This window comes from Lonchura striata, chromosome 1A (assembly GCF_050655825.1).
Source record: "Lonchura striata isolate lonStrDom1 chromosome 1A, ASM5065582v1, whole genome shotgun sequence".
NCBI lineage: Eukaryota > Metazoa > Chordata > Aves > Passeriformes > Estrildidae > Lonchura > Lonchura striata.
In genome coordinates this window covers 68,934,498-68,960,471 of record NC_140741.1, presented here as the reverse complement: position 1 = coordinate 68,960,471, position 25,974 = coordinate 68,934,498, and the positions used below count along the sequence as shown (strand labels likewise).

The 25,974-nt window shown below is 40.9% G+C and overlaps 2 protein-coding genes across 6 annotated transcripts in view; one reads left to right on the top strand and one right to left on the bottom strand.

The window, feature by feature from the left end:
• GRM3 (glutamate metabotropic receptor 3) overlaps nt 1-19,350 on the bottom strand; it is a 102,596-nt gene extending 83,246 nt beyond the window's left edge. For 2 of the 3 annotated variants that reach the window (XM_021531030.4, XM_021531034.4), the window contains exon 1: nt 19,210-19,348. The gene's annotated coding sequence lies outside the window, so the exon portion shown is untranslated. Of the gene's footprint in view, nt 1-19,209 lie in introns of all 3 variants that reach the window. The other variant, XM_031506931.3, reaches the window with a different exon arrangement.
• Nucleotides 17,499-25,974, top strand: part of LOC144246345 (uncharacterized) — a 76,261-nt gene continuing 67,785 nt past the window's right edge. Inside the window, exon 1 of one of the 3 annotated variants that reach the window (XM_085569082.1) lies at nt 17,499-19,413. In XM_085569082.1, coding sequence (XP_085425208.1) covers nt 19,216-19,413 — 198 coding nt within the window. In that variant the 5' untranslated portion in view covers nt 17,499-19,215. The remainder of the gene's footprint in view (nt 19,414-25,974) is intronic. The other 2 variants (XR_014951978.1, XR_014951982.1) reach the window with 2 other exon arrangements.

The window sequence follows — 25,974 nt, the reverse complement described above, 5'->3', positions numbered from 1 at the left end:
AAATTTTCCCAAATCCCTGAACCCTGAAGTTAAATATTGCCTAGGCTCTAAGACTGGAGCAATGCAGATGGTGTGTCCTTTTGAGGTTCAGCAGGGGAATGTCATTACATACAAGGACATTCCCTTGTAATTGTTGCTATTACCTGGTTCAGCCACACAAAGCCAGAGGAACATCTTGAACTAATCACTAGGATGATTTTAATATGTAAAGGAATTAACTATTTTAACCAAAGTCACATCCATTGAACAGAAGATGGACGTTTATAAAGGCCTTTTCCTGATCCTGTTAGTATTCCTATTTTTGGGGCTAAAAGTTGACTGACTTGGTGAAAAAGTAGAAAATCCAGCAGGTGGGGAAATCTCTGCAAGATTACCTGGGAACCTCCAGGGAGCTTTGACAACACCAAGAATAAGTTTCCCTAGCTCTAATTGAGCCAGCTTCAGAATGAGAGACGTTGCAAGGTGCATCAGAGGAGAAGAATAAAAGGCAGCTTTGAGAAGGAGAAAGGAGTGCATGAGGGAAATCATGAGAATCTACTCCTGGGGGCTAAAGGACTCAGATTCCTGCTGTTTTATGCAGAAAAGGCAAAGTCTAGCCTTTAATCGGAGACCTGCAAATGCATGACAGCTTTTAACAGAAGGCAGCAAAGGCTAAAGAAAGAAAAGAAAGAACTCAACCCACCAGGCACCAAATTTAAACTAAACTAAACTCTGGTGAACCCTGTCAGGGAATCTGTGCTCAAAAAGGAAATTAGGGAACCTGAGGTCTCAGGGGGTCTTGATGTGAGGAGGAAGAACAGGTATTTATGATACTGCAAACGCCTCTACATGAAAACTGGAGTCTAGCAGAAGTGACTTTCTGACAGCACCACTTGGAAGGAAATGTATTTGCTTTAATTTGTGCAGTGCAACCTCCTCCACACTCAAACTACAGAAGCTCTGAGCCCAAATCAACTTTATGAACAGGAAACAGTGTTTTAGTTTAAGAATGTTAAATTTTTTGGCTTAGGAAATTGTTGCTTCAGTCTTTATTATAACCAAGATGAAAGTTATCACATACGCATAGTATGTAAACTGAGAGGAGTTTCCATATATGAGTACCTTAATGTTGGACCAGTGTGTTGACACTGTGAGATGATTGAAAGAATAGTTTATGTTTTCTGAAAGGTCTGGAATGCAAATCTTTCAAATCAACAAGATCAAGACGAACAGTGAACTTAGACTTGAATGCTTGCTAGGTTTTCTAATATATTTCTTGCTCACTTTAACAAAGTGTTAATTTGGCATCTCTGAAGATTATGGATGGCTAATTTGTATATCTACTGACTTTAAAGGCACAGGGACCATAACTGACTTTCCAGCTTGGCCTCTTGTATAATGCAAGCAGAAAGACCTCCCTGTATTAATTTTTACTTCAAGGCTAACTGTTTAGCACTAAGAATTTAGGGAGCATTGCACTGGGTTAAAACAAAGGCTCCTGTAGCCCATGTCTGTCATTATTCAACCTCTGACAGAGGTCATCTGTGTACACTTAAGGAAGCATAGTTACAACAGTGTAAGAGATCCCCATCAGCACAAGTAAGTTGTTGTTTTCATGTTTGGTTAAAAATTCAAACCTCAATGGAAAGGCAAACTCTGAATTCTGGGAGACAAAATTCATTTCGCCAAGCAAAGTTATCTCCAAATAATAAAGATGGCACTGTGGGATCTCAGACACATTTTGCCTTCCTCCTATGCGTTGCAGAGAGAAAATCGTCTCTTTTTGGAACACACACGGAGCAGACTCTTGTGGAAATAAATGAGGGAGGACAGCTTGGCAAGGACCAGAGAAAAAACCAGCAGCACCATGTTTTCCTCTCTCGCTGACATAGCACCTTGTTTGAGTTCAGTTACAGAGCAGGCTATGAATAAAATTATGACTAAAATTTCAGTCCTGTGAGAAATATGGATAAAAGAGCCTGAACTGCTGGAGTCCCACCCTATACATTTAGGTGAGATTCTTTTAATGAAACAGTCAGATAATATGGTCATACCTGTGATCTGCTTATTTAAAGGCCCTTTTTTAGTCACTTTATTTAAATTAAAAAAAAAACAACAAAAACAACCCACAATTATTTTTGAACATTACTTCTCTCTTCTGAGATGTTTTAGATATCTAAAACAGGTCAGTTGAATCTCTCCTTAAAAGTGTAATTCTTCTTTTTTATATTGAAATATGACTTTCCAAAGATGTAGACCTCCACACTATGGTTTCAGGTTATGTCTACTGAGATAAAGCCCACCCTCAAATGCTCTTTTTCCTTGATTTGTATGGACAAAACGAAGCTGTGGAATGAAATTAGCAAAAGAAGCTCTAATTCTCTGGTAGTCACAGAAGTAGTGAAAAGTCCAAGAAGTCACTACAAATACATCTCTCTCTCCCCCTGTCCCCTAAAGTTCACAAGCTTTTTCTGAAAAAAGCAAGATTATATCATAGAAGGGACAATGGTGAGACACTGCTTATTCTTCCAGACATCTGAGTGGGAGTCAAGACAGTTTTGGTCTTCTAGAAGGACATGAAGCAGATTAAATATTACTTTCATTGTTGGTATTAATCACAAGCAAAAGGCTCCAATAGAAATCCACTTATTTGACTTGATGTGGAAAGAGCTACTTGCCTGCTTAGCAAAGGTTTTTATGTGATGTAAGCCTGAAGTGTCTGAGATGAACTGCAAGTACTTGGTTAACTGCAAGGAGTTCTCAGGAAAAGGAACTGATACCAGAGACCCAGAGGCAAAACAATTAACATAGTTGTGTAACCAGCTAAGCTTTGCAGTTGCTCTCCACACAGTTGGGCTGGAGAAACACATGACCTCAAGGGCTTGGGGCACAAGGTTCTCAGCCTGCAGACAGCAGGAGGTTTGTGGGCAAGAGTGAGGAGATCACTGCCTACGTGCCAGGCACCAATCCAGATTCTCCCCACAGGCCCAAAGATCCTCTGAGACACTGTAATTTTACTCCAGAAGAATGTGACTGAGCTGAGAAAATAACCGCTTTGTAATTTCAGGTATTCTTGCCTCCTGCCACTCTGAAAAAGTCAGCAAGGTTCTTAAAAATTCAAGAGGGCCATCTCCTAAAGATGCAGGAGGCAAAAAGGAGCTTGCTAGGGAATCTGTCCATAGTCTGAAGGCTCTTGGAAAATGTCAGGGAGGAAAGTGGCTTAGAAACACCAGAAGGATGTCATTAAACTGTGTTCTGAGTTCTGCAGTGGAATGGGAGGATTAAACAAACAGATGAAGAGCCCAGGCCCTAAAGCATGGCTGGCAGTCAGCAATGAGGAGAATAGCCTTGGAAAAGTCTACACATATCCCTGGCCATCAGACAATGCCAAGCTCCATCCCTCTATCTCAGGAGAAGGGAATTGACCCTGGTACCAAGTGAGGTTGAGCAGGGGCCAGGAAAATGCCATGATGAATCTCCTCATTGTGGAAATGCCCCCCAGCCTGAGGTTTAGCCAAGGCTGCTGTCTCCAGTTACTTTGCTAGAGAAGACCAAGCCCTAGTGAACAGCAATGAACAGGGAGGATAAAGTGTTATCAGTAACTGTTTACTCAGGAAAGGCTTTGAACAGATTTGTTTCTGTTGCAGTAATCAACTTGGGAAGCACAGTGACCCTTGAAGGAGTTTTTATTGATCATAGCAGAATAGGCCATTAATAGAGAAGAAATTATCAGAGAAAAAGACATTTCTGTCATTCTCAATAATGTTTTCATCAAAGCCCTTTTCACCAGCAATAGCTCTTTCTTTTACTTATACTCTATTTTATTTTCAAAGCAGTGCTATTTTCTTCACGTAACACTAAGTCCTTTACTTTGATAGAAATGAAACATTTCCTTTAATGAGCATAAGAGATAATAATGTTAAGCATTAGTTGGAACCATAATGCAACTAAAACTCAATGCCATTTAAAACCACTTAATGCTCTGGCTGACGTTTGTCATCTCACTAAAGAGCACAAGATTAGAGGTGCTACAACTTAGAAAGAAAGCATTATCCCACTGATGAGATAGTACTTTCCTTTGTACTAATCACACAGTCTAAAACATGTCTTTGTGTCTATTTGTTATGTTAAAAACCCTAACAGAATGTTCCTGTAATAGGTGACAATGAAAAAACCCAATGCTGGGATGCTGTTTTTTCACAAGCATTACTTTGACTCTTTCCAGAGGCAATAAATGTTTCATGGCCAATTCAACAGCCTGGAAGATCTCTCAGACAGAGAACTGTGCCAGTTCCAGACCTCTAGAGAAGGCATGGATACACCAGCCTGAGACTCACAGCTTTCCAAACCCAATCAGCAGTCTCAGGTTCATCACAGTTGTGGCCAGACCAGATTGTAAGCAAAGCTGCATCATGCTCAGGGTGTGAGAAATTAATTGGGATGAAAGAACTTTGGTGTCAGTCATTAGCTACAGCAGAAATGAACTTAAACTGTAAAAATAAATATTCAGGCTAGACACTAGGGGAAAATGTCCTCGTCATGAAGGTACTGAGGTACAGGGACATGCTGTCTGGGAGAGTTGTGGAGTCTTTACCATCACAGGATTTCAAGAAAAAGTAACCTTTTTTCCAGAAGTGACACAATAATACTGACTCTACTTTGGGTCAGGAGATTGAATTGTCTCTTCTGGCTTTATTTATGTTGCACAACCCCTATATTTCCTGTATTTACAAGCTATCTGTGTCCTTGGAGCCTGTAACAGTGCAGTTACACTGATTTACACGAGTTGGGGGACTGGCACACGTTCATGACTCATGTTCTCATGCCATCAGCTCCTCAGCAGCTTCCTACTGGTGATGGCCAAGCTCAGAGTGTAGCAGCCACTGTCAGTGACAGGGACAAATGACATATTTTATTACAGTGCAAAGATTTTCCTGCTAAGTCCTCTCTACTGCTTGAGTAAGAGTAAAGGAAGGAAGAGCTGACTTTGAAAACCCAAAACTGCAGATGTTATTATCTCTTGAAGCTATTAAATGATGGAAGTGCAGCACTCCTGACAAATTGAACAGCACTGCCAGTTGCTGTAACATAGACTAGCTCCACTGTTTGTTGCTAATTTATCACAATCTAGTATTTGACCCAGTGAATCCTGAGTTAAATTTTTATACATTCATGAACTATTTATACTGTATGAAAAATCAATATCTCTTTGTTGTTCACCTGATTTAGGACAGATAAAAGGAATATTTCAGTATTCTCTAGGGTCAGTGCAGAGAGGCCTTGAATGATGAAAGATACAGTATCTTTTGAATGGAAGAAAAACTTCAGGATAGAAAAAAAAAGAGTGTACTGTACATGACATATCTTTCCTATCCATGACATGAATATTTTTTCACAAACTCATGACAAAACATAATGTCCTTTTAGAAGACAACGTCTAATTCCTTATCCCTCTTTAAGAAACAATTTTTAATTTGGAAAAAAAAAAAATCTTTCTGAATTTCTTTGCATTTTGTATGAGCCATAAAACCTCAAAGGAGTTATTTGAATTTCAATACCATCTCACACTTTTATTAAAATATACTATGACCCTGCTTCAGTAATTAACATGAAGATAGAACTCTTATTCTAAAAAATGAATTCTCTATGTTATTTCAGATTTTCCCTAAGTATGCTTTTGATTAAATAATTACAGAACAGCACTGTTAACAATTTATCTATGATAGAGGGCATGTCACAAATTTCCTACTCGTGTTCCTGCAGTTTATGCTTTTGCCGATGTGTTTTATGAGTATTTATTAGAGATGATGCCTTGAGTTAATAACATAAACTACCTACTAGTTTCATAATCATCACTGCAGTGCAGAAAGCTTTAGAGTTACGGTAGTTCTGCATTGACGACGTCAACAGATTTACTGCATTCATTTCCTTATGCAAATATTCCAAAAACATACATAAGTTTATAACCTTATATAGCATGCTGCCTACACATGAGGGTATCAAAGGCGGTGAACAAGCAGAGTAGATTTTAAAGTTGACAGCACAAGTCATGCTGCTCCTTCTTTTCTTGTTTCTCTGTTGTCCTAATATTAGAACTCATTTAATGCTTGCTTCTGCAGACACACAGGGACTTCTGCACAGCCCGTATAGTAAGGGGGGAGAGTGCCCATGGCCTTTACATGATGTGTCTGTCTTTACTGAAGTCACTCATAAGGAATCTGTGTGTGAACTAAGCAGAGACTTGGGATCCCTTCTTGCCCTGTACACACATGTGATTTGCCCCTGCATGGCAGAGCTTCCCTCTCTCTTGCAGGACAACCTTGTTCACCCCTGCAATTTGTCCATTTTCCCTTCTCTTCCCCAAGAGGAGTGTGATGCTCCCTGCTCTGACTACCTCTGCTGCACCTCACCACGAGAAGTTTGCAAAACACAGACCCTGGGATAGGAGCCCTGAATTATGTTTAGGTCACTGAGAGAAGGAGAGGGTTAGAAGGGACCCTGAAAGTCTTGATCTTGATCTTCCTTTGCTCTTACCCAAATCAAGATCAATTTTATTTGCGTCTTATCTAACTCATGTCTTGGGTAACTTTTTTCTAGATACTTTGGTGACAGGAACTTCCTCTATTTCCCAGCAGTTTATTCTGTCTTTCCCATTCCTTACAATTAAAAGCTTTTCCTGAGGTCTAGTCTTCTGTGTGACAGTTTAAGCCTTTTACTTACCTGTGACAAATTTATTTGTTCCACACAATTCTCCGTGTTGATACTCTGTGCACTCCAAGAGATTTATAGTCTTTCTTAAAACATTGGTCTCAAAACTGGGCACCATACTCTGAAAGTGGCCCTACTAGTATTGAGTAGAGATTAATGTTTACACTCTGTATCTTGAAGACAATATTCCTTTTAATTAACCCTAGTGGAAAATTTCCTTTTTCGACAGCAATATGATACCATGGTGTTGAGTCATGCTCTGCTTCTGAGCTTCCATAGCCTCAAACCTATTCCTGTTGCACTGCTACCTGGCCTGTGGCTCATTTCCCATATTTGTGGTAACATCTTTGTGAATAATTTTATGATAAGTCTGTTTTCCTCCAAGGATTATTTTGGATGCCAGGATCTGACAATATTAATGTGCAACTGAGCTGAAAAAAAATTAATTTTTGGAACTTGGAAGACATGATGAGCAAGTTAGCTATCAATAACTCTCTGTCTATTTATCTGGCAAACAGATAATCAATTGCACATCAAAATAATGTAAAAACTAATACATAATAATAGTCAACAATCAGCAATAAATTTTAGATAAATTATTTTGGTCAGGTACAGTCTGGACCACTTTCATTGAACACTGCATAGAACTATGCATAATTTTGCATGATAATATGTCTTAATTAAACATGGAGAGTATCCGGAATCGATACAGATGGAGAATGCACTCACATTAATCTTATTGAAAGAATTTATATTTTATTTTAGGAGAAGAACAGTACAGAGAGTTCCAGTCACATCTTGAATCCTTCTGCTACTGCTATCATGGAAGTTTTGCTTGAGAAAGGACTATAGGATGCAAGACCTGCATTTCAAGGGAGTTTCATTATTAATAAATAAGCATAGGTGAATTAATGCATGCAAAATAATTTTGACAAGGATAATAATGGAAATAGCTAGAAAAAATATTGAATGGATTAGCACATTTAATTGGTCTTAGGTTGCCTAATGAACAATTAGCCTTGTGTTTAATCCCTCTCAATCCATTAGTCTTTGCTGCTCTTAGTCTCTAAAGATAAACATGGATCATTCCAAACGTGCTTTTGTTTTTGAAAACTACTTATATTAGTATTTAATTATAATCATTGGCATGGAAATTGTCTCATAAATGAGAATGGACAAAAATGGGACATGCTAGAGGATCGATTACCTGTCGCTTTAAAAAAAGTGTTGCAAAAAATTTCAGCACTCTAAAATGCTAGTAAGATAAGTCCTGTTGATTAAATTGAAATGAATTTACCTGGAAACTTTTTTTTAAGGACTCGGGAACACACTGTTGGCCATTCAATAAGTGCCATTACAATGCCAGGCCCTGCTGATCATGATCAGTGAATTTTAGGCACTTGATCTATTTAGTGTGATCTAGGTTCAAGAACCAAAATATCAGATGAGTGTTTGGGGTTGCCTATACTACAAGTGGAGAGAAAAAAAACATCAAGATGCATCCACAGGTTGCCTGAATATGCCTCTCTGTCTCCCTACCCCAATCTGCAAAACATTTCTGTCTCACATGCACACCAATGTTCCCTTTCACCAAGTGCATCCAAGGAGTGCTTATTTATCTGTTCAATGTGAGCAAACAAACAGAGAAAAGGGACTTTTCTCATATATAATGGTGGCTTGGTAGAGCCAGGCCAGTTAAATCTTCAAAGCAGCTGCTTACCTGTTCAGGGGAATTCAAGGCTTGAAAGCTAATGGTCAGGAAAAAGTGAGTTGTATTGGATGTGTTTTAATTCACTGAGGTATATTAAAAGAGCATGTTGATTAATTTGAAGGCTAGAGGGAACATTTTTTTTTTTTAAATTAAGATGGTCCATGAATTACTACAGATACACAAGCTTTTTATTTTTCCTTCCTGATGTGTTTTTTTTGTTTTTGTTTTTGTTTTTGTGCTTGTTTCTGTTTTTGTTTTTAACAGTAACTAATACTCTCTTATGCATGAACCTAACAGATGTAAAGGGTTCTCTAAGGAGCGTTTGGGGCAAGTACCTTTGGCAGCTTCATTAGGACCTCTCTGACATTATCCATGTCCTGGGCATTTTGGGAAATATTCTAAACTGGCCAGGGAAAAGTTTGAATCTTAATAAAAGAAGATAAATTAAACAAGTAAGGCACAAAATGTGTCTAGGGGTCATGAAGTGCTGGATTCTTGCCTAATGTCACATTCATCAGGCTTAATGTAGATGAACTCTGTGTGGGTTTGCCAGCAGCAAGGTTGAACTTCTCATTTGAGACCTCCTGACTCTGATTATGAGCCTGAGAGCATGAGCAACTTCTGCCTTTCCATGGGCCTACAGCTGGAATTCCCAAAGGAGTACCCACCACACATCTGTATCCATCACTCTCCCACATTCATCAGTATATTTTATGTTTGGAGTTGGTCTGGAAACTTCCCTCCTGCACACGACACATGGTAGACAATGCAGCAGTCAAGCATCCCTTATCTTTAGCAGTGACTGAGCCAAGGGGAGCCATGGTCCACACAGACCCTTCTGGCAAAGACAAAGCAACAGGTTGTTCAGAGTGCCTTAAAAGTTTTCTTCTGAAATGTTAATGTGGATGTGAGGGCTGACAGTTACTTGGTTGGAGGTGGATGTGGCTGCAAACTAGGAATGACTACAAGCAGTCAAGAAAAAATATACCAAATTGAAACATGACAGGACAAGGGCATCACTATAGCTCTGTGCAGCTCCTGGGGGTTCTTTGGGCAAAATTCTGGCTGGAGGGAGGCTTGGAGAACAGAAGAAAGAAATGGTATAAAAGATTTATTTGAGAAATGCTGTATTCAAGACAAGGGAAATCAAGCCCTTCATTGTCTGTACTCATCTTTGGGGTATGGGTCCAGACGAGCTACTGGAGAAGGAAAAAAGAAAACAACAAGAAAAACAAGCTACTTAAAAAAGCAAATGGCAAAAGAAAACCAGTTATTTCACTGAGTCAGGAGATGACTGAGGGGAACATTACCTAAATGAACATTAAACAGCCAAAATCTAATCCCTTTGCAATATAAAAGGCTGAAATGGAAAAGAAAATACTGAATTGCTTCAAATTTCCATAGTAGAGAGGATAAGAGTGATATGCTTGGTTGCAAAAAGTGGGATTCAGTTAAATTTTTGGAGACCTTCTGTCCATAAGAGCACTGAAGCACTTAAGATATATGCTTTTGCAAGAGGCTGTGAAACGTGTCATTGCAGATTTTATGGAAATCATTCAACAAGTATCACTTAATAAAAACTTAAAGACAGTTTATGCCATCTTCAAAGGGGGAGATGGATCAGATGAGGTCCTTACTGGTGTCATTATCTGTGAAACTATAAATGCTGTGTTCAGGCAAACGGAACATTGTGTACAATCTTTGAAAATGAAGAATCTTACATAAAAAGGGCTTCTTTCCATCCATTTCTACCCTAATGGACACTGCACTCTCTCAGGATAAGTTCTAATTGGAACCTTGTGCCCTCGCCAGGAAATCACAGGACTAAGAAACCCTATTACTCTGCAGCTGCTCCCTGGACATTGATTTAAGGTAGTTAGGTCTAAGTGGAGCTATTTGTCTATTTCATTCCTTAAAAAAATGTGAAATTGGCAGATAAGTAGAAGTAATGTAAGACTTCATCTTACCTACTGTCCAAAATACCTACATTTTAGGGTATGGAAGCATCTCTCAGAGATAACCAGCCAACAGGGTTACACCCAGCAGGGTCACACCCCTCCTTGCTACTGCAAGCTTCCATTTACATTCCACTCTTTGGCCAAAAACCTGATATGCAAATTAAATCTCAGCTCCCAGGACCTGGTGTTACTTTCAGACTAAACTTGTCCTTTCTCCATACTGAATAATACCACTTGGAATATGTTTATCTGAGCTTGATACTCAAGGTATTAGCATTAATCACTAAGATTTTTCCCAGATATCTGCTTCTGGGAAAAAAAATATCTTGTTTAGATGATTGATATTATTGAGAATTGCATAATCCTTAAAAATCTCAAAAATATCAATGACACAATAAAAATAAAGCATCCATCCTTATTCCTCAGAACCTTCTAATGCTGTTGAAGTGTCTGATATTTCTTTCATTCTCTGAAACTGTTAAAATAGAAACACCTTTCCCACATTTTCCTTCTCTGCCTTTAACAAATGATGGTTCTTTTAGCCTTCTTCTCCCCTTTTTGTTTGCTCAGAGGATCAAAGCCTTTTTATTTATTTCTTTTTCCTCCCAAGCAGTTTCTGGAGTGTTGAAAAAGCACCACCAGTATACTGAGTTTACATTACAAACAAGTTAAAATTCCCAGTCTGTCAGAGCTTTTCTCCTAGGATACCAAGGAAAGCAAAGTTCAGCTAAACTGAACAATTATTCGGAGATCACTTCTGAATGAAGAAGCAAAGATTGCTTTAAGCAGAGCTATTCTCTTCTTTGAGATTTAAAGTCCACTTCAGAAATGAAAGTTATTATCCTCTGAAAGTTATCTGATTTTATTTGTATTCCAGGAGAGACTCCATTAAGTCAGGTTCCCTTTTCACCCATAAAATCATCTTAATGAATCAGCTGTGGGATTTGCCATATGTAAATACACATTATGACAGCTACAATGGCAAGTGAATGGATGAAAAAGACATGGGCTGCATGTTGCTTTTGTTGGAACAGCAGTGGGGTTTGTTCTGCTTTTGACCTGACAGTTCATTTCTTTTCTTGGTTGTGTATTTTTTTTTTTTTAAGGTAAATGCATTTTGTAATAATGGTGTGATAAAGAAGCTTGAGCTGTATGGTTTAGGAGTATTTGGCTGAAACAGTCTTGAGTGTTGGTCTACCATTCCCACACAATTTCTCTCCTTTTCCTCAACATCTGAGAGCAAAGACTTGCCTGATAACTGAACCTCATCATCAGCCAGTGTAGGATGAGCTTGCACTTGTTTAATAAAACACACAAACACACTGTCTGCTGGTCTCTGGTAGTGTCAGGGCTCTTCTAAAGCCATGGTGGCTGCAAGGAACAAAATGAGCAGCACAATTAAGGGATCCCGAGGGAATACAATGAAATGCTTGCAACAGAGATTTAATAAGTATACTTTAGTGTGTTCTTGCAGTGCTTGGAAAATATCTAAGAAGATCCCTATAAACTTTCCAATCTTTCTAGTAAAATATTATTTTATCGACAAGCATTTCATAATAAGGCAAACAAGCTTAATAGTCTCTATGCAAATAATGCACTGTAACATCTATTAGGTGTTGTAAGGTGTTCTTTTCACACAGTTTTGCCAAAGTTTAATCCAATATTACTACATTGATGCCCTATGTGGGTGTTTTTCTCCCCTGCTTTTTGCAGGGCAGAGTTAAATACTGGTAAAATACATCTGTAACAAGGTAAAATCAAGAAAATTTGTGGCATTACAGAACCATCTGGAAATTTTACAATGGAACCAAATGCAGTTTTAGTGACATACAGTGAAGATGTCTTTCTGACTGACTAAGAATTTGTAAAAATGCCATTAAAAATCTATGATAAAAAGAAGTCCCTAGCCATATTCTTGATTGGTGCCACTGAACAATCAAATATGCACATAATCTCACCAAAAATTATAATGAAGCTTTTTGAAAACTGATTTGTCAAGGCAAGACCAAATATATTTTTTGCATAAAAATATCAATTTTTAAATGGTGTTGCAGAGAAATATAATTTTTGACATTTCTTAGCAATGTGAGCTGATCCATTCATACTCTTAATACCTCAGCACTGAACCCTACATGTGTTACTGAGCAATATTTTTATCTTTCTTTTTTCCTCCATCCTTTTGTCTATTTATCTGCTTTCTCTTGTCTTGAAAATACAGATAAATAAAAGAGAAAAAATTAATCATTCTATGAGTTCTGAAAAGCTCTCCAAAATTTGCTTCTTGACTTTTATCACATTTCTTTCTATGTGAGTCTAACAGTAGCACAGCCAATTTCTTCTAAGCATTACAAATAACATATTTTTAAACATTAGCAGAACATGTCTTCTCATGATTTCCTGATAATTTCTTCACTAGATGATGCAGCCAATGTGAATTTAATTAGTGATAAAAATACAATATATAATGATTATAAAGCAATACAGAATCTACAAGACAGTAAGGTACTGGATCCAAAAATACCTCAGGCAAAAATCTCTTACAAAACACACATGTAGAAATGTTCCCTCAAGCACAGCTGCAGGTGCCCCATAGTGGAGGCCTGGCACATACAAGCTGGGGACAGTTTGGGATCTAAGGAGACTTAATCACAGCTATCTTATGGAAAATAACAATCCTGATGTGGTGAGCTGTACTTTTAACAGCTCAAGGTCAAAAAGATCAGTACTGGTCTAGGTTCTCAGAGAACCCCAGCCCTTTCCTCACCAGGGAGGAGGGGTGTATTTAACCTGCATTCCTATAACAAAGACAATTTCTATAACCCTGATATCACATGTCCATAGAGCAGGGAGTCACATCAGTGATGAAACAATATTTAGGAACTTTTAGCGCTGAAACATTTTAGGAATATATTTGGGGGTAAATGTTATGAATTTAGGTGTGAAACAATATTTTGTAAGATTTTCAAACCCTTTTCCACTTGTGTCCCATCCTACACTGCAGCATCAGCTTGACCACACAGTCTTCAAAGCCTGTTGCGAGCCATTAATGTCCCTTTAGTGTTAGATTTGACATCTGACACATTAATTTTTGCTGGAAGCAGTTTAGAATCTCTCAATATAATCAGGCAGCCCCTTGTTGCTCACTTATCTCAGCCAGCTTCTCTGCAGAGCTCATTGCAGAGAAGAATCCTGCTGCTGCCAAATCCCAGAGTGGGTGAGCTGCCTGCAGCATCCTCCTTCCAGAGCCCAGGGCAGGATCCCTGTCAGCTCAGCAAAGTGGCCCTGGGAGGAGCAGCACCCCAACCCACAGGGGCTGAGGCTCTGCAGAGCCCCAGTTCATGCAGCTCCGTAGCTGTGTGTCCCTCCTCCAGGCGCAGCATTCAGGTAACACAAAAATTGTTCCCTGGTTTGTGTCTGGGCTCATTAGTGGAGCTTTTCATGGGAGTGGAAGCTCATGTAGAAGTTTAGCAGTATTTCTCAGCTGAGGGTGCTGTCAGTCTCTACATTCCACACATTTTCTCTTCTCTCTGTCTTCCACCAGCATGTCATGTTCTAGAGAAAGGCTTTTTCTCAGTTTTCAGGTTCCCTTCAGCCCTTTCCTCCTGGCAAGTCCAGGCCCCAACTCCTTCTCTGAACCTGTGGGAGATGACTTTTCTGTACCTCCATACCCTTTATTACTCTTTTCTTTTCTGTCCTCTTTTTTTTTTTTTTTTTTTTTTTTTTTTTTTTTAGCTCAAGCTCTTCTTCCAGCCTCTGTCACTGCTTTTCCTCTGATGTCATGCCAGTCCCAATCTTTTGATTTTATTTCCCTATTTTATTCTTCCCCTTGTTATCTCCTCAACCACTTCTCATTTTATCAAGATTTTGCTTCTTCTCACTGGCATACTTTACTTCACCTATGGAGCACCCCTTCTTTCAAGTGCCCTGCTCCTTAACGGGTACTCTAAACTAACATGTTTATCCTTCTTCACATGAAAAAACAATTCTCTTATGATTACTCTTAATACAGTTCTGTCCTATGAATTTGCTGACTTTGTGGCCAATTAGCTTTTTACTTAATTCTCTCTCGTGTAGACTTGCTTGATTTTCCTCTGGAATCTGGCAATGTTTCCATTAACTTCACCACCTTCATCTGCCTTAAAATCTCTTCTTCCCACAACTGGCTTATCATTTAATTTACTTCTCTTCCAGCTCGAATACTCATTTGGGTATCTCTACTGATATTTTTTCCCTTTTCTTTCAAGCAATTTTCTTCTTTTCATTTTTCCCATTTTGTCTGGTACAGAGATATTTTCTTTTTTTCCCCTTCTCTATTCACTATTCTAGCAGAGAATTTCAGGGTCTGACAGCATCCACCAAAAGCCCAAGTTCCCATTTCATCCGTGAAAAGTTTATCAGCAATTCCCTCTCTACACACCTTGCTTGATGCATCTCTGATCTGGTTTATATACTTGGTGATCATGCTGTATCCCTTTGGATGCACTGGGAAAGTGACTTTGAAGGTCAGGGTCATCAGTAATATCAAATTCAAGCCACTTGCCAGACTTTAAAGTGTTCTGAAGGAAGGCTGCCCCAGTAACTGGGGTTAAGGCTACGCTTTTGCATGTGGGTCTTAGAGAATTTGGAAAAGCTGCTAACCCGACTCATATTTTTGGAAATGCCTGTTGATTTACATGAAGAGTCCATACATTTCCACACAAGCAGTATCATTGCTGACTATGCAGCTACTCCCATAATCTCAGCATAGCTATGAAAACAAGCATGATAATTGTTCCAACTACATAATTTTATATTGGAGAGGACCAATATCAGATAAAAGCAATATAGTTCTACAGCCCAATTTTTTTTGTATACTTTGCTGTAGTTCTTGTAACTTCTTTTTGACTTTGACAGGTTCACAGGGATTTACCCCCTATGAAAATTTGCTGCATTACTCTCAAAAGGCAGCTGGGAACAAGACAGTATATTTCTTGCAGTATTTTTGAAAATCTGCACATCCCTGACATTAATGCCTGAAAACCTCTTAAGACAATAGATAAACCAGCAAATCCATTGAGATCACATATGGCATTCTGAGTTTAACTGAAGAAAGAGACCTGGAGAAATTGCACTAATTTGCAATAGCTGAAGCACTCCTAACAATGAACTGTGGCTTTGTCCCAGTGGAAACACCTGACAATTGCATTGAGGCTATTCCCAGGCAGCATTGCCCCTTAGAGGATTTTTGTTTTTTGTCATTTTACTCTTACTGCTAAATTAGACCCAGGATTTTTAGTCAATCATTATTTTTCATAAAATGAAATGTGTTCAGTTTTTTTTTTTTTTTTTTTTTTTTTTTTTTTCTTTTTTTTTCCCTGCCAGTGTAGGGCTGGATTATCAGCTAAATTCATAGCAAGAAACAGTCACAGGCAGAGATTTAGGAGGATGGTACTACTGAAGGATATTGTCCACCTTTCCTGCCACCTTTGGACCATAGGACCACAATGGGTTTGTTCTGGACATTCAGGGCTGGCTGCAGGGGCAGGGTGGCTGATTCTCCCTCTGGTCACCCCATTTTGCTGGCTGTGGATACTCCACCATTGCAAATACAACCCACTCAGAGATTAAAGCACAGACTTATTCTCCACACTTAGGAGAGAGCAAGAAGAAAATCTTCCCTTTAACTCTCTGACCTGGACTAAGTTCTTGATGAACCTTTAAACCTGCTCTCAGTTTTATACTAATAATTTATACTAATAAGCATAAAAAAGGTCCCAATAGTCAATATTACACCATCTTCACTACAGCTTATGTAGCTTGCCACAGTTTTACACATTCCCACATAGACAGTAATGCTGTCTGATCCTGGAGAGTGTCAAACATTTTGGTGGTGTTCTGTGACATCCTGAGAGTGACTTTACCAATGACAAAAATTCATACTAAGAGATCAATAACTATAGTACAAGTTGGAGCAAACAAGATGCAACAATCTTGATAAAATTTTGTAGGACTCTGGAGACAGCTTTCAAAAACTGATTAGAGAATGAAGTCCCTTCAGTAGGATGTTGTTGGCAAATTTAACAGCCTCATAGACAGGATCTCATGCCCTGTGAAATCTTGAGACTGGATTCCCAAATTGCAATGCTAAACCACATTTTTGGTGGATGCACACCTCATGTACCCACCTGAATTCTTGTAGGCAAAACAGAATTTAGCCCGCTGGCTATAAAGGTAAAAAATTGCAATTTGACCCCAGCATAAACAACATTAGGACCAGGTCTTTCATGTCTTATAATACTCTATAGAGGATTCTGTGAGCCACAGCACAATTTATGTTCTGTAGGACACTGCCATGGGCAAGTTGTGTTCACACAAAACATCCAAATTGTTCTTTCTTTAATGCCACTACATGTCCCTACACTGCCTTCATTTCCAAATTCAGCTCCATTTATGTAACACAGACCACTGAACTGAATGATAGCATTGTTTGTAATGTATTTCTTTTATTTTGGCTTTCCAGTCTGATTTAGTACTTTGCTTTGTCACATTTATTTAACTGTACAAACAATATGAGAATCCAGAAAGATACTTTATCCCTGCATCTTGCTTTAGATCCAGTCTTTCAATGATAAAATTAGAATCTTACTTCTAGACAAGGTGTCAACATTTGCCTAAAAAAACTTTATTCTTTTATTTGTAGAAGCTTATAAGTAGGTCATCAACACAAGTAACCCAGGCAAACATCAACAGTGATTAGAAAAGCACCTTGGCTCCAGGATGAAAGTCTAGTTTTAATGTACTTGGTACCAATGCCATTTTACTTGTTTTTGAGTTACAGAGCAGTAAAACAACTAATATGTTTTCTATTTTGGGGTGTGTTTTATGTTTTATGTATAATGAATGGCCCTAGAGATATTGAGAGTAGTGGAGAACATTATTCTTAAAACAAACCCCTAAAAAACAAACAAACAAACAAACAAACAAACAAGAAAAAACTCACTGAAATTAAAGTATGACATATTCTAGTAGGGAAAAACTGACTTGTATTGCTCTTCAAATAATCATTTCATTAAGAAGGATTTGTATGAATTGTTACTGATTTCATTCAAAGGATGAACATTACTGAAGTATAATTTTTCTATTACCTTAACTGTGAACAAAATTAGCGTAATGTGCAATTTTTCTCAATATAACTGGAGAAATTACCTTTTCTTGTAATACATTTATCAACATAAATAACAGCAGAAGAAGTCATTGCGATTTGGGTGCATTTCAAGAAAATGGAAAACATTATTTTCCTAAAATATGTACTTGATCAGGTGGATTGTGTGATTTTCAAATTGTTCTCATGAATATTTAATCAGCATGAGACATATACTTATGCAAGCTGAAATAGGTACCAGTTTGTGTCCCAGGCTGTTCTGTTTCACAGTCTTCCAATTGAGTGTTTTTAAAAGCTGATTTAACTAATAAAAAAACCTGCCACCACCACCACCAACAAAAAGAACTAAAATAATCTTCAGCAGGTGGCATAAACTGAGGAGCCAAAGAACTCACAAACTACCAGCAAATCCTTAGTTCAGTTCAATGCAGTATTGGTGAGATGCCTGCCTAGTTTTTTATCAGTTGCTTGAGTTTTATCAAGATTGCTGAAATACACAGATGTGTACATAAAATGATCCATTGAATCTCTGTGATAACATGGGGGGATAAAGCCCCCAAAATCCACCTCTCTGCCCAAAATCCTACCTACGCATGGAGATACACTTTCTCACACCCACATGTGTGTCCCAGCAGATGCGTGTGGCTGGCACACACACACAGATGGAAGGTACGTACCCACACACCTCTGGGTCTACAGAGGGTTAGACAAACACTGTCTGGGAATAAAAAGCACATTCCTGTGAATCTGTACATATAAAACATCCACATGAGTCTGAGCAAACACATAAGCACAGATACACACACCTGCACACGCAGAGCCACAGGGATATGGGCAAGGCACATCCACAGGCATGAACAGCCCCAGAAGCACACACACACCTGCACAGCTGGCTGTGTACTCACATGGACACGCAGATTGTATATGTGAGGAAGAGTTACAATGGCTATATCATCCCTGCTAATCTCTCCTTCCTTTTTTGAAATAATCCAATTTTAGGATCCTGGAGTGAGCCAGGTCCCTGCAGAGGAGATATTCCCAGAGGAGCAAAGCACTTCCAGTTTCTTTAAGGTTCCCCACCTCTTTCGTCCTCTCTCCCAGCAGCAGATCCAGGGAGCTGAGCTGGGCACTCAGCACAGCTTTTCCAGCTGCTGGCTTGGCACTTTCCATCCCAGGCTAAGGAAGGGCATAGGATGGCAAGCTTAAGATTTCATCCTTTCACCCCCAAAGCCTGTGGGAGCAGGAACCTCTGGGCAACATCTGGACACAGCTCCTTTCTTCACGCTGCCCCGACCCCCCCTAGATGTCGACCACAGGGTCGCCCCTGAATCCTACCCTTCCTCTGCAAGTGTAAAAGCCCTTGTTCTCCTCCTGCTCCCCCCTTCCCCGTTTCTCCTGCCCCCCAAATCCCATCAGGAAGCCTCTTTGCAATTCACCACTCTAAACTTTTTCCTGGCTGCACAACCCGCAACCCCCGGGGCAGCGGCTGAGTCTGGTCCAGAGGGCAGAATGGGGCGGGGGTGGGCTGCAGGGACCCGGGATGCAGGGATCCAGGCTGCAGGGTGTGGGATGCAAGGAGTGGGATGCGAGGATTGAGATGCGGGATACGGGGATGTGAGGACCGGGATGCGCGAATTCGAGACGCAGGATGCAGAGGCAGGGGTGTGGGATGCAGGGAGCAGGACGCGGGATAGCGGTGCCCAGCTTCTTACCGTGCAATGAGGACAGGTCCTGGTGAGGGTCTCCAGCTGTCCCCGGGCATCGCGGGCCTCCCGATGTGCTCGTTAAACATCCACCGGGGAGTCTCACCCCCAAACTTGTGTGAGCTGCTTCCTCCGGGATCAATCACCCTTTCTCCCCTCCACCTTGGATCGGATCCCGATGGAAACTCATCAAGGCCTCCTAAGTGGTCAGAGGTAAGCTGTGAGGGAAGGAGAGGAGGGGGACAACGGGACGGAGAGGTTGTGATCACCAAGCGATGATCCCCTTCCTTTCCCCTCTCCTCCGGAGCACCCGCTTCCCGCTGCTCTCACCAACTTTGGCTCTGCTTAGCCAGGCAGCGCCTGGGACCGGCGCTGTGAACTGGGGTCCCTTTTCGCAGCCTGGCATCTTTCTAGATTTCCTCTCCTTTCCGGGCAAAGGGGATTGGTGCAAAGCTTTAAATTAGGAGGCGACCTAGAGTTGCAAAGACAGGGAGTGGGAGCTGGCTGGCGTTCGCAGATCGCCTCCCCCGGCGCTCGGCGCTGCGCGGAGGGGCCGGCTGAGCTTTATCCCTACCATTTATTCATTGACTGCCTTCCTAATTCTCACTCCGGAGCTGGCTATCGCTCCTGGCACGGCCGGGAGCGGGGCTGTGGCAGGAGCCCTGGAAGGAGGCGAGCCCCATGCTGCGGGGCTCCCCGCGGCTGTTTAACTGCGCCGGCAGCGCGGGCAGAGCGCAGCCCGGCCCCGGGGGGAGCACAGGGGTGTGGGGGGGACGGGACACGGGGACGCTGCTGTCGCCTGGCAACCCTGCATCCCTGCCCTGAGCATCCCTCCCCCAGCGCCCTGATTGGACGGGGCCGGGGCGGGGGGAAGACACACGCTCCTCCGAGGATGCTGCGCCCCGGCACTGCGACTTGTCGCATCCTCAAAAAGCAGGGAGCGGGCAGGGTGAGCGCCGAGCAGCCGGGAGAGCCGAGGCAGTTCAGGGCGTTGTGTTACCCTCCTCCTGCCTTCTCGCTTCCAGCTGACTTGATTTGCTTCTGCTCTACATCTCCTAGGAGAAGAATGTATTTGTGTATGTATGTATGTATGTATGTATGTATGTATGTTTGTGGATGGATGGATGGAGAGATAGATAGATGATAGATAGATAGATAGATAGATAGATAGATAGATAGAAACAAAGAAAATATACCAATATATACACACATATATATGTATGTATATAAACATATGCATTTGTATATACAGATACATGTATATGTATTATCCACTGTCTTTATATTTTTTGCTCTATATTCTAACTCCTATATGGGCAGAGAGAAGAAAAATAGTTACTGAGAAAAGATCATTTCAGAGTGTAGCAAAGCTGAATGAAAAGGGCAAAAGAAAGCTACTTTTTAGCTTTGAAAACCACAGGTTTACATCAGCTGGAGTTTTAACAGAAGGTTGTGTTTCTAAAGAAAGAATTAAACTCGGTGAGGTGAGTGAGCTGTAAGAGTCAGTGAGGATGGATGCACTGACTTCAGAGAGGGTGAGTTTAAGCCATGCTGCATGGGGCATTGCTGCTGTTATATGTGGCTTCATTGTTTATTCTCTGCTGTGGGGGATAGTGAGCAGCTGCTTTGTGCTGGTTGGGTGTAGTATGGAGAGGATGTCTGTAAAATCCCAGTACCTCTCTTTCCATACAGCTGCAGTTGGGACACTGTGGATTTCTCATTCTTTAGCAGGGAGAAGCCCACTGTCCACTTCTCCCTGAATGTTTCCCTCCACCTTTGGACTTAACCCCAGGCAGCTCCCCACCAGTGCTCAGTTAAAGCAAGGAAAGAGACACTGCAGTCAGGAGCTGTAATCTAGCAGCTCACATGGGGCCACTATTGTTTCAGCAGCCACAGTTCCAGTAAGGAGTTAAACCAAAGTAAAAGGAAATAAAACCAAATAATCTGCTTCTGCTTTGTAATATTTTATGTTTAGTTATTTAACATCTGTTTACTTTTGTGATCTGCCATTATATTTTATCTACTTGGGTAATTCTATGAGTTTTTTCTTTCTTGGAAGCCAAGGACATTTGCAGAGATGTGCATATTAGAACTGTTTCATTAAGGACTAAACTTAAGCAGGGAGCAGAATAAAATATAGCAGTTTCTCTCAGGTTTACCCTACTTTAGATTAGATCAAAAGGTACATGAGACATTGCTATAACATAAGGGTAAACTAAAATGAATAGGAAATCAGCCTCATGTCTTTTGAATCATACCACAATTTGACAAATAGCTTCAGAATATATTTTTTTCACAGTCCTGCAGGCTAATTGCCAGGAAAGACTAGGAGAAAAAAGGATCTTATTCTGCATTGCTTTGTACATAGCAATCATGTCTCAAAGTGAGTATAAAGTAACTTTTTCATTGGGTGGGATGTAAAACCCACTGTGTATGAAATTGGCCACCACAGGCACCAAGTGGAATTTGGCTGAGATATGTTGTCTGATTTGCAGCAGGCCACTAAGAGCCAGGGAGGTGACCCAGTCATTTGTTCTGTGCTTCAAAAAACATCAGTGGTACCGATGGTTTACTCCCTTTCCATGCCTCACTGCCCTGTAACATCTGATATCAGTCCCTAACATTGCTACTACTTGCATTTACACATGATTCATGGCCACTGAGAAACAGGAAAATAAACCTGAACAGCCAAACAAGATGTAGGCAAAGACACAAGGGTTTCATTCCCACTTTCTTCCAGGGTTCTTCTCAGTCAGTTCTCCTGGCACAACAGGGTCTCATTTTAGCCATAAGACAACCTACCCCTGTCTTTCTAAAGCAGGATTCTGGAGACCTCTTTTCAGTTTATGATCCTGGAAAACCATGTGAATTTTTGTAGGGAATTCAACTGTGCCCCAATTCTCTTTTGGATTAGAACATGGTGCATCCACGTAGGGTGTTCTGAAGGTGCAGGCGTGTACTGATTGTGTGTTTTCAGTCTGTCAGAGGCTCAGGATTGCAGGTACACACAGTGGGACAGTGCAAGGCAAGACAAAGATCTCGGTGAAGCTCTGGGCTAAGCTGTGTTTGGGTGCTACTGGCAAAACATTCATTTCAGGCCAAACTGAGCACCTCGTGCTACACTTAATTGTGGATACACCCACGGTTAGACACGGAAATCAGACTGTGTCACTTCTGCCAGGGGACAGCTTGGAGAAAATAATCAACAGCCTTCAGTGTCTATGGCCTGGATCCAAAGAGGGGGTTTTAATATGAAATATGTTTATTTCCTTCCTGCCTGTGAAACAAAGATGGCAAAGCAGCATTAAATTTTCTGAAATAGGAATATTTTGCCTTTGTGTATTATCTGTTAGAGAAATAGTAATTATATCTAGTTAAAAGATCGATTTCTTTTCAAATTCAGATCTCACATAACATCAAATTGAGTTCATAGAAAGCTTCAATGAGCTAAAGAATTTGTTTTTATAAAATTTGTGAATGTCATTAATAGGCTCAGAACCACAAAATAACAGATGTATGTCTTTTCCTTACATAGTATTTTATCAAGAGCTTCAAGACTGTATGAATGGGAACTTTCCAATTTTACATTTGATAGGAAGATACTGTTCCAGCAAAACACTTTGTAGGGTTCCCTAACTTGCTATAAGCATCTGTTTTGGGACACACTCAAGTTATTTGCTGATGAAAGGCTAAAGCACAGCTTTTAAAAAATTGCAAATATGCTTGTACAGCCACTGAGTGACCTATAGATTGGGCCTGGCTTACCTGAATAATTCATGAGGCTTATGGTCTTTCCTCCTTTCCTGGGGACCTTACAGAAATGGGCAGGAATAGGGCCATAGATCAATGAGGCTTTTCCTAGCAAATTGCTCCTTGCCACCTGATTTCCAACAGCTCTGTATCTGCTTCCTGTGTGGAAGTGACATGTGCATAGGCAGGATCCCATTCTGTGGCTCTTCCTGAGCTAACACCTTGGTCATCACTCCAGGGCCAGTCTTTACCCCTGTGGTTTTGGGCACACATCAGAAGCACCTAGACATGACACCATGTTTATTGTAAATGCAGGTGAACCCAATGGGAAGAAATGACGACGTCTGACTCAATTCAGAAGACTGAATTATTTCTTTATTATAACTGTGCTAAAATACATTAATATGCTATATAAAAGGAGGATACTAAAACTACATACTACTTTCTCTGACTCTAACACAACTCGTGACCCTCTCTCAAGAGTCCAGCCCCAGGTGGGTTGGATTGGCCATCAGGCTCAAACAATCCTCACGAGAATCCAATCAAGCAATCACCCCAGGTAAACAATTCTCCAAACACATTCCACATAGGAAAAACAAGGAGCAGAAATATAAATTGTTTTCTCTTTCATTTCTCTCTGTGCACCTCTATGAAAAATCCTGAGAGGAAGAGAAATGTGCTTGCCACACATGTTCTCCTGGGAGTCTGCCAGTCTCAGGGTACAAAATCCTGTTTGGGTGGTAGAAGTCACAGGGATCTAGACGTGTCTCCACAACACTATTGCCATGTCAGTCTCTGTCTCCTGAGACAGAAAGGCAAAAAGTTCATAATGGTTGATGCAGGGATCTACAAAACCCCACACTCATCCCTACCTGCTAATTGTGAGGGACGTGGACATACTCCAGAGGAACAGTCTCGTGGCACCTGGCTTTCAGAGGAATATGGGATCCTAGGGAAGATCCACAGCAAGAAGAGCGTAAGGGCTGTCACTCTGTCATACTCCAGGACCTCATGGATTGCTGTGGAAAATTATGCACTGCTGTGGTTGCTGGCTGGACACCAGTACCCAACAAAGCCCCTCTACTTCCTCAGCTGGGCAGGGTGTAGAAAATATAACAAAACCAGACTTTTCCTTTTCTCTTAACCAACAACACTGATGGTCTTCATCATGAAGCTCATCATCAAAATGGAATGTCTTCCTTTCTCATTGTTAAGTGGCTTTGAAGAGATTTTAGGTCAATACACATGGTGCAGAAAGTTCTCATGTAGATTCAGCACTGTTCCTCTTATGGCTGAATCATGTGGCATCCCTTGGGTCCACAGTGACATTGTTGTTCCCTGTCAGATGTCCTGTGACATCTTTCTTAGCTGGCTGAAGGGATACTGGCCTAGTACCAGCATGAAGAATATTCCATGACATACTCAGGTTTTTGGGGGCATTCTGAGCCTTTCTCATGCTCAAGGACAGTGGCAACTATGACTATAAAGCTCAACACAACAAAACCTTGTGCTTCATGTGGTGTGGTCTGGCACATGGAAGAAAGACCGGATTCCACATTGTCTGTGCACATGTAGCAGCATCCTCCCTTCTGCCTCCATCTCCCATGACCATCAATGTCTTTACCTGTCTCTTCTCACCTTTCCTCCAGTGAATTTTCCCATTTCCTTCAGTCTCCCTCTGCCTTTTTCACCTCCTTCTCTTTTACTCTCAGGATAGCTGGCTGCCTGCTCATGCCTATTAGCCATGTCTCCAGTTAACCCCAAGGTGTCCTTGCCCCTTCTCCACAAAGAAACCTCTTTCCATGGAAAAAAAACAGCAGCTGTTGTTCATCTTCATCAGCTACAAGAGGCGAAAAGGTCTGGCTTCACTGTGGGAACCAGCTGCCCTCTTTCCACCTCTGCTTCCTTCTCAGAAATCAGGTTTCCCAACATACTGCTGGAGACACACGTGACATCCAGATGTTGTCCAACTGAGGCTCCTTCATAAAAATACATGGGCAGCAAGGGTCTCTTCAGGTCCCTGCAAGATATACAAGTATACACACTCCACTTGCACCCTCCAGCCCTTCCCTAGCCAAAATCCTGCTGCAGTTTGTGCAGGTGCAGGGGTGAACGTAACACAGGATCTGCCTGATACGTGCAGGACACTTTAAATCTTCGCCAGCTCATGACTATGGGTCCAAGGTCCACCACCCTTCTGCATCTTCTTGCTCCATCCTTCCATGTCTCTGATACAGAAGGGGTTATTTGTCTTCTTATTTGTCTTGTCTTCTGAGAGGATGCTCTAGGTGGTGCAGGGGACAGGGCCTGGCACAGTAGCACATTCCAATCTCTGCCATATTTAAAGTAATGTGAACAGATGACCCCATTCTACAAAATACTGACTGTTATCTCTTTTACCGTGTGAATAACTGGATATCAGATACCAGAATTTCCTACTTATTTTGCTTTTAAGTCACCTTTATGTTTCTATGCATTATTATTCTCTTTATTAATGTCTGAACTGCTAGCAGTCTGGCTTCTTCAAACTGCTTTTTCCTCCCTTCTGAAAATCCCCTAACATTTCTTTTGTGTGAAACACTTTCCCTTCACCCATAGCACTTCTCTGTAGGAATTACTGCATTTACATATTTTGTTTAAGGTGCTTAGGAGTTATTGACAGGTTTGCCTTGCCCTTGGGGGGGATGTGACACAGTCGAGCTGTGAACCACTTAAAGCATTGGCTGGCTCATAGGAGGGATTACTTGTGACTCTGAATTAGGGCACGGGCCAAGAAATGTAGCACAGTGCTGTCAGGGGCTGTGGTACACAGATCCATTTCCTTTATAATCCCATCATATCTATGACCTACCCCATACAGAGCAATGGAAGAGATCTACATTTTCCCATTAGCACAAGATACAGGCTTCCTGTGAAATAAATTTACTCACAGTCCCTACAGTACTGCTTTGCAAGCCTGGAAACCCTGTTTTTATTATGTCATTGAGTTTATTTCTGAATTCTTTCACACTGAGAATCCATCTG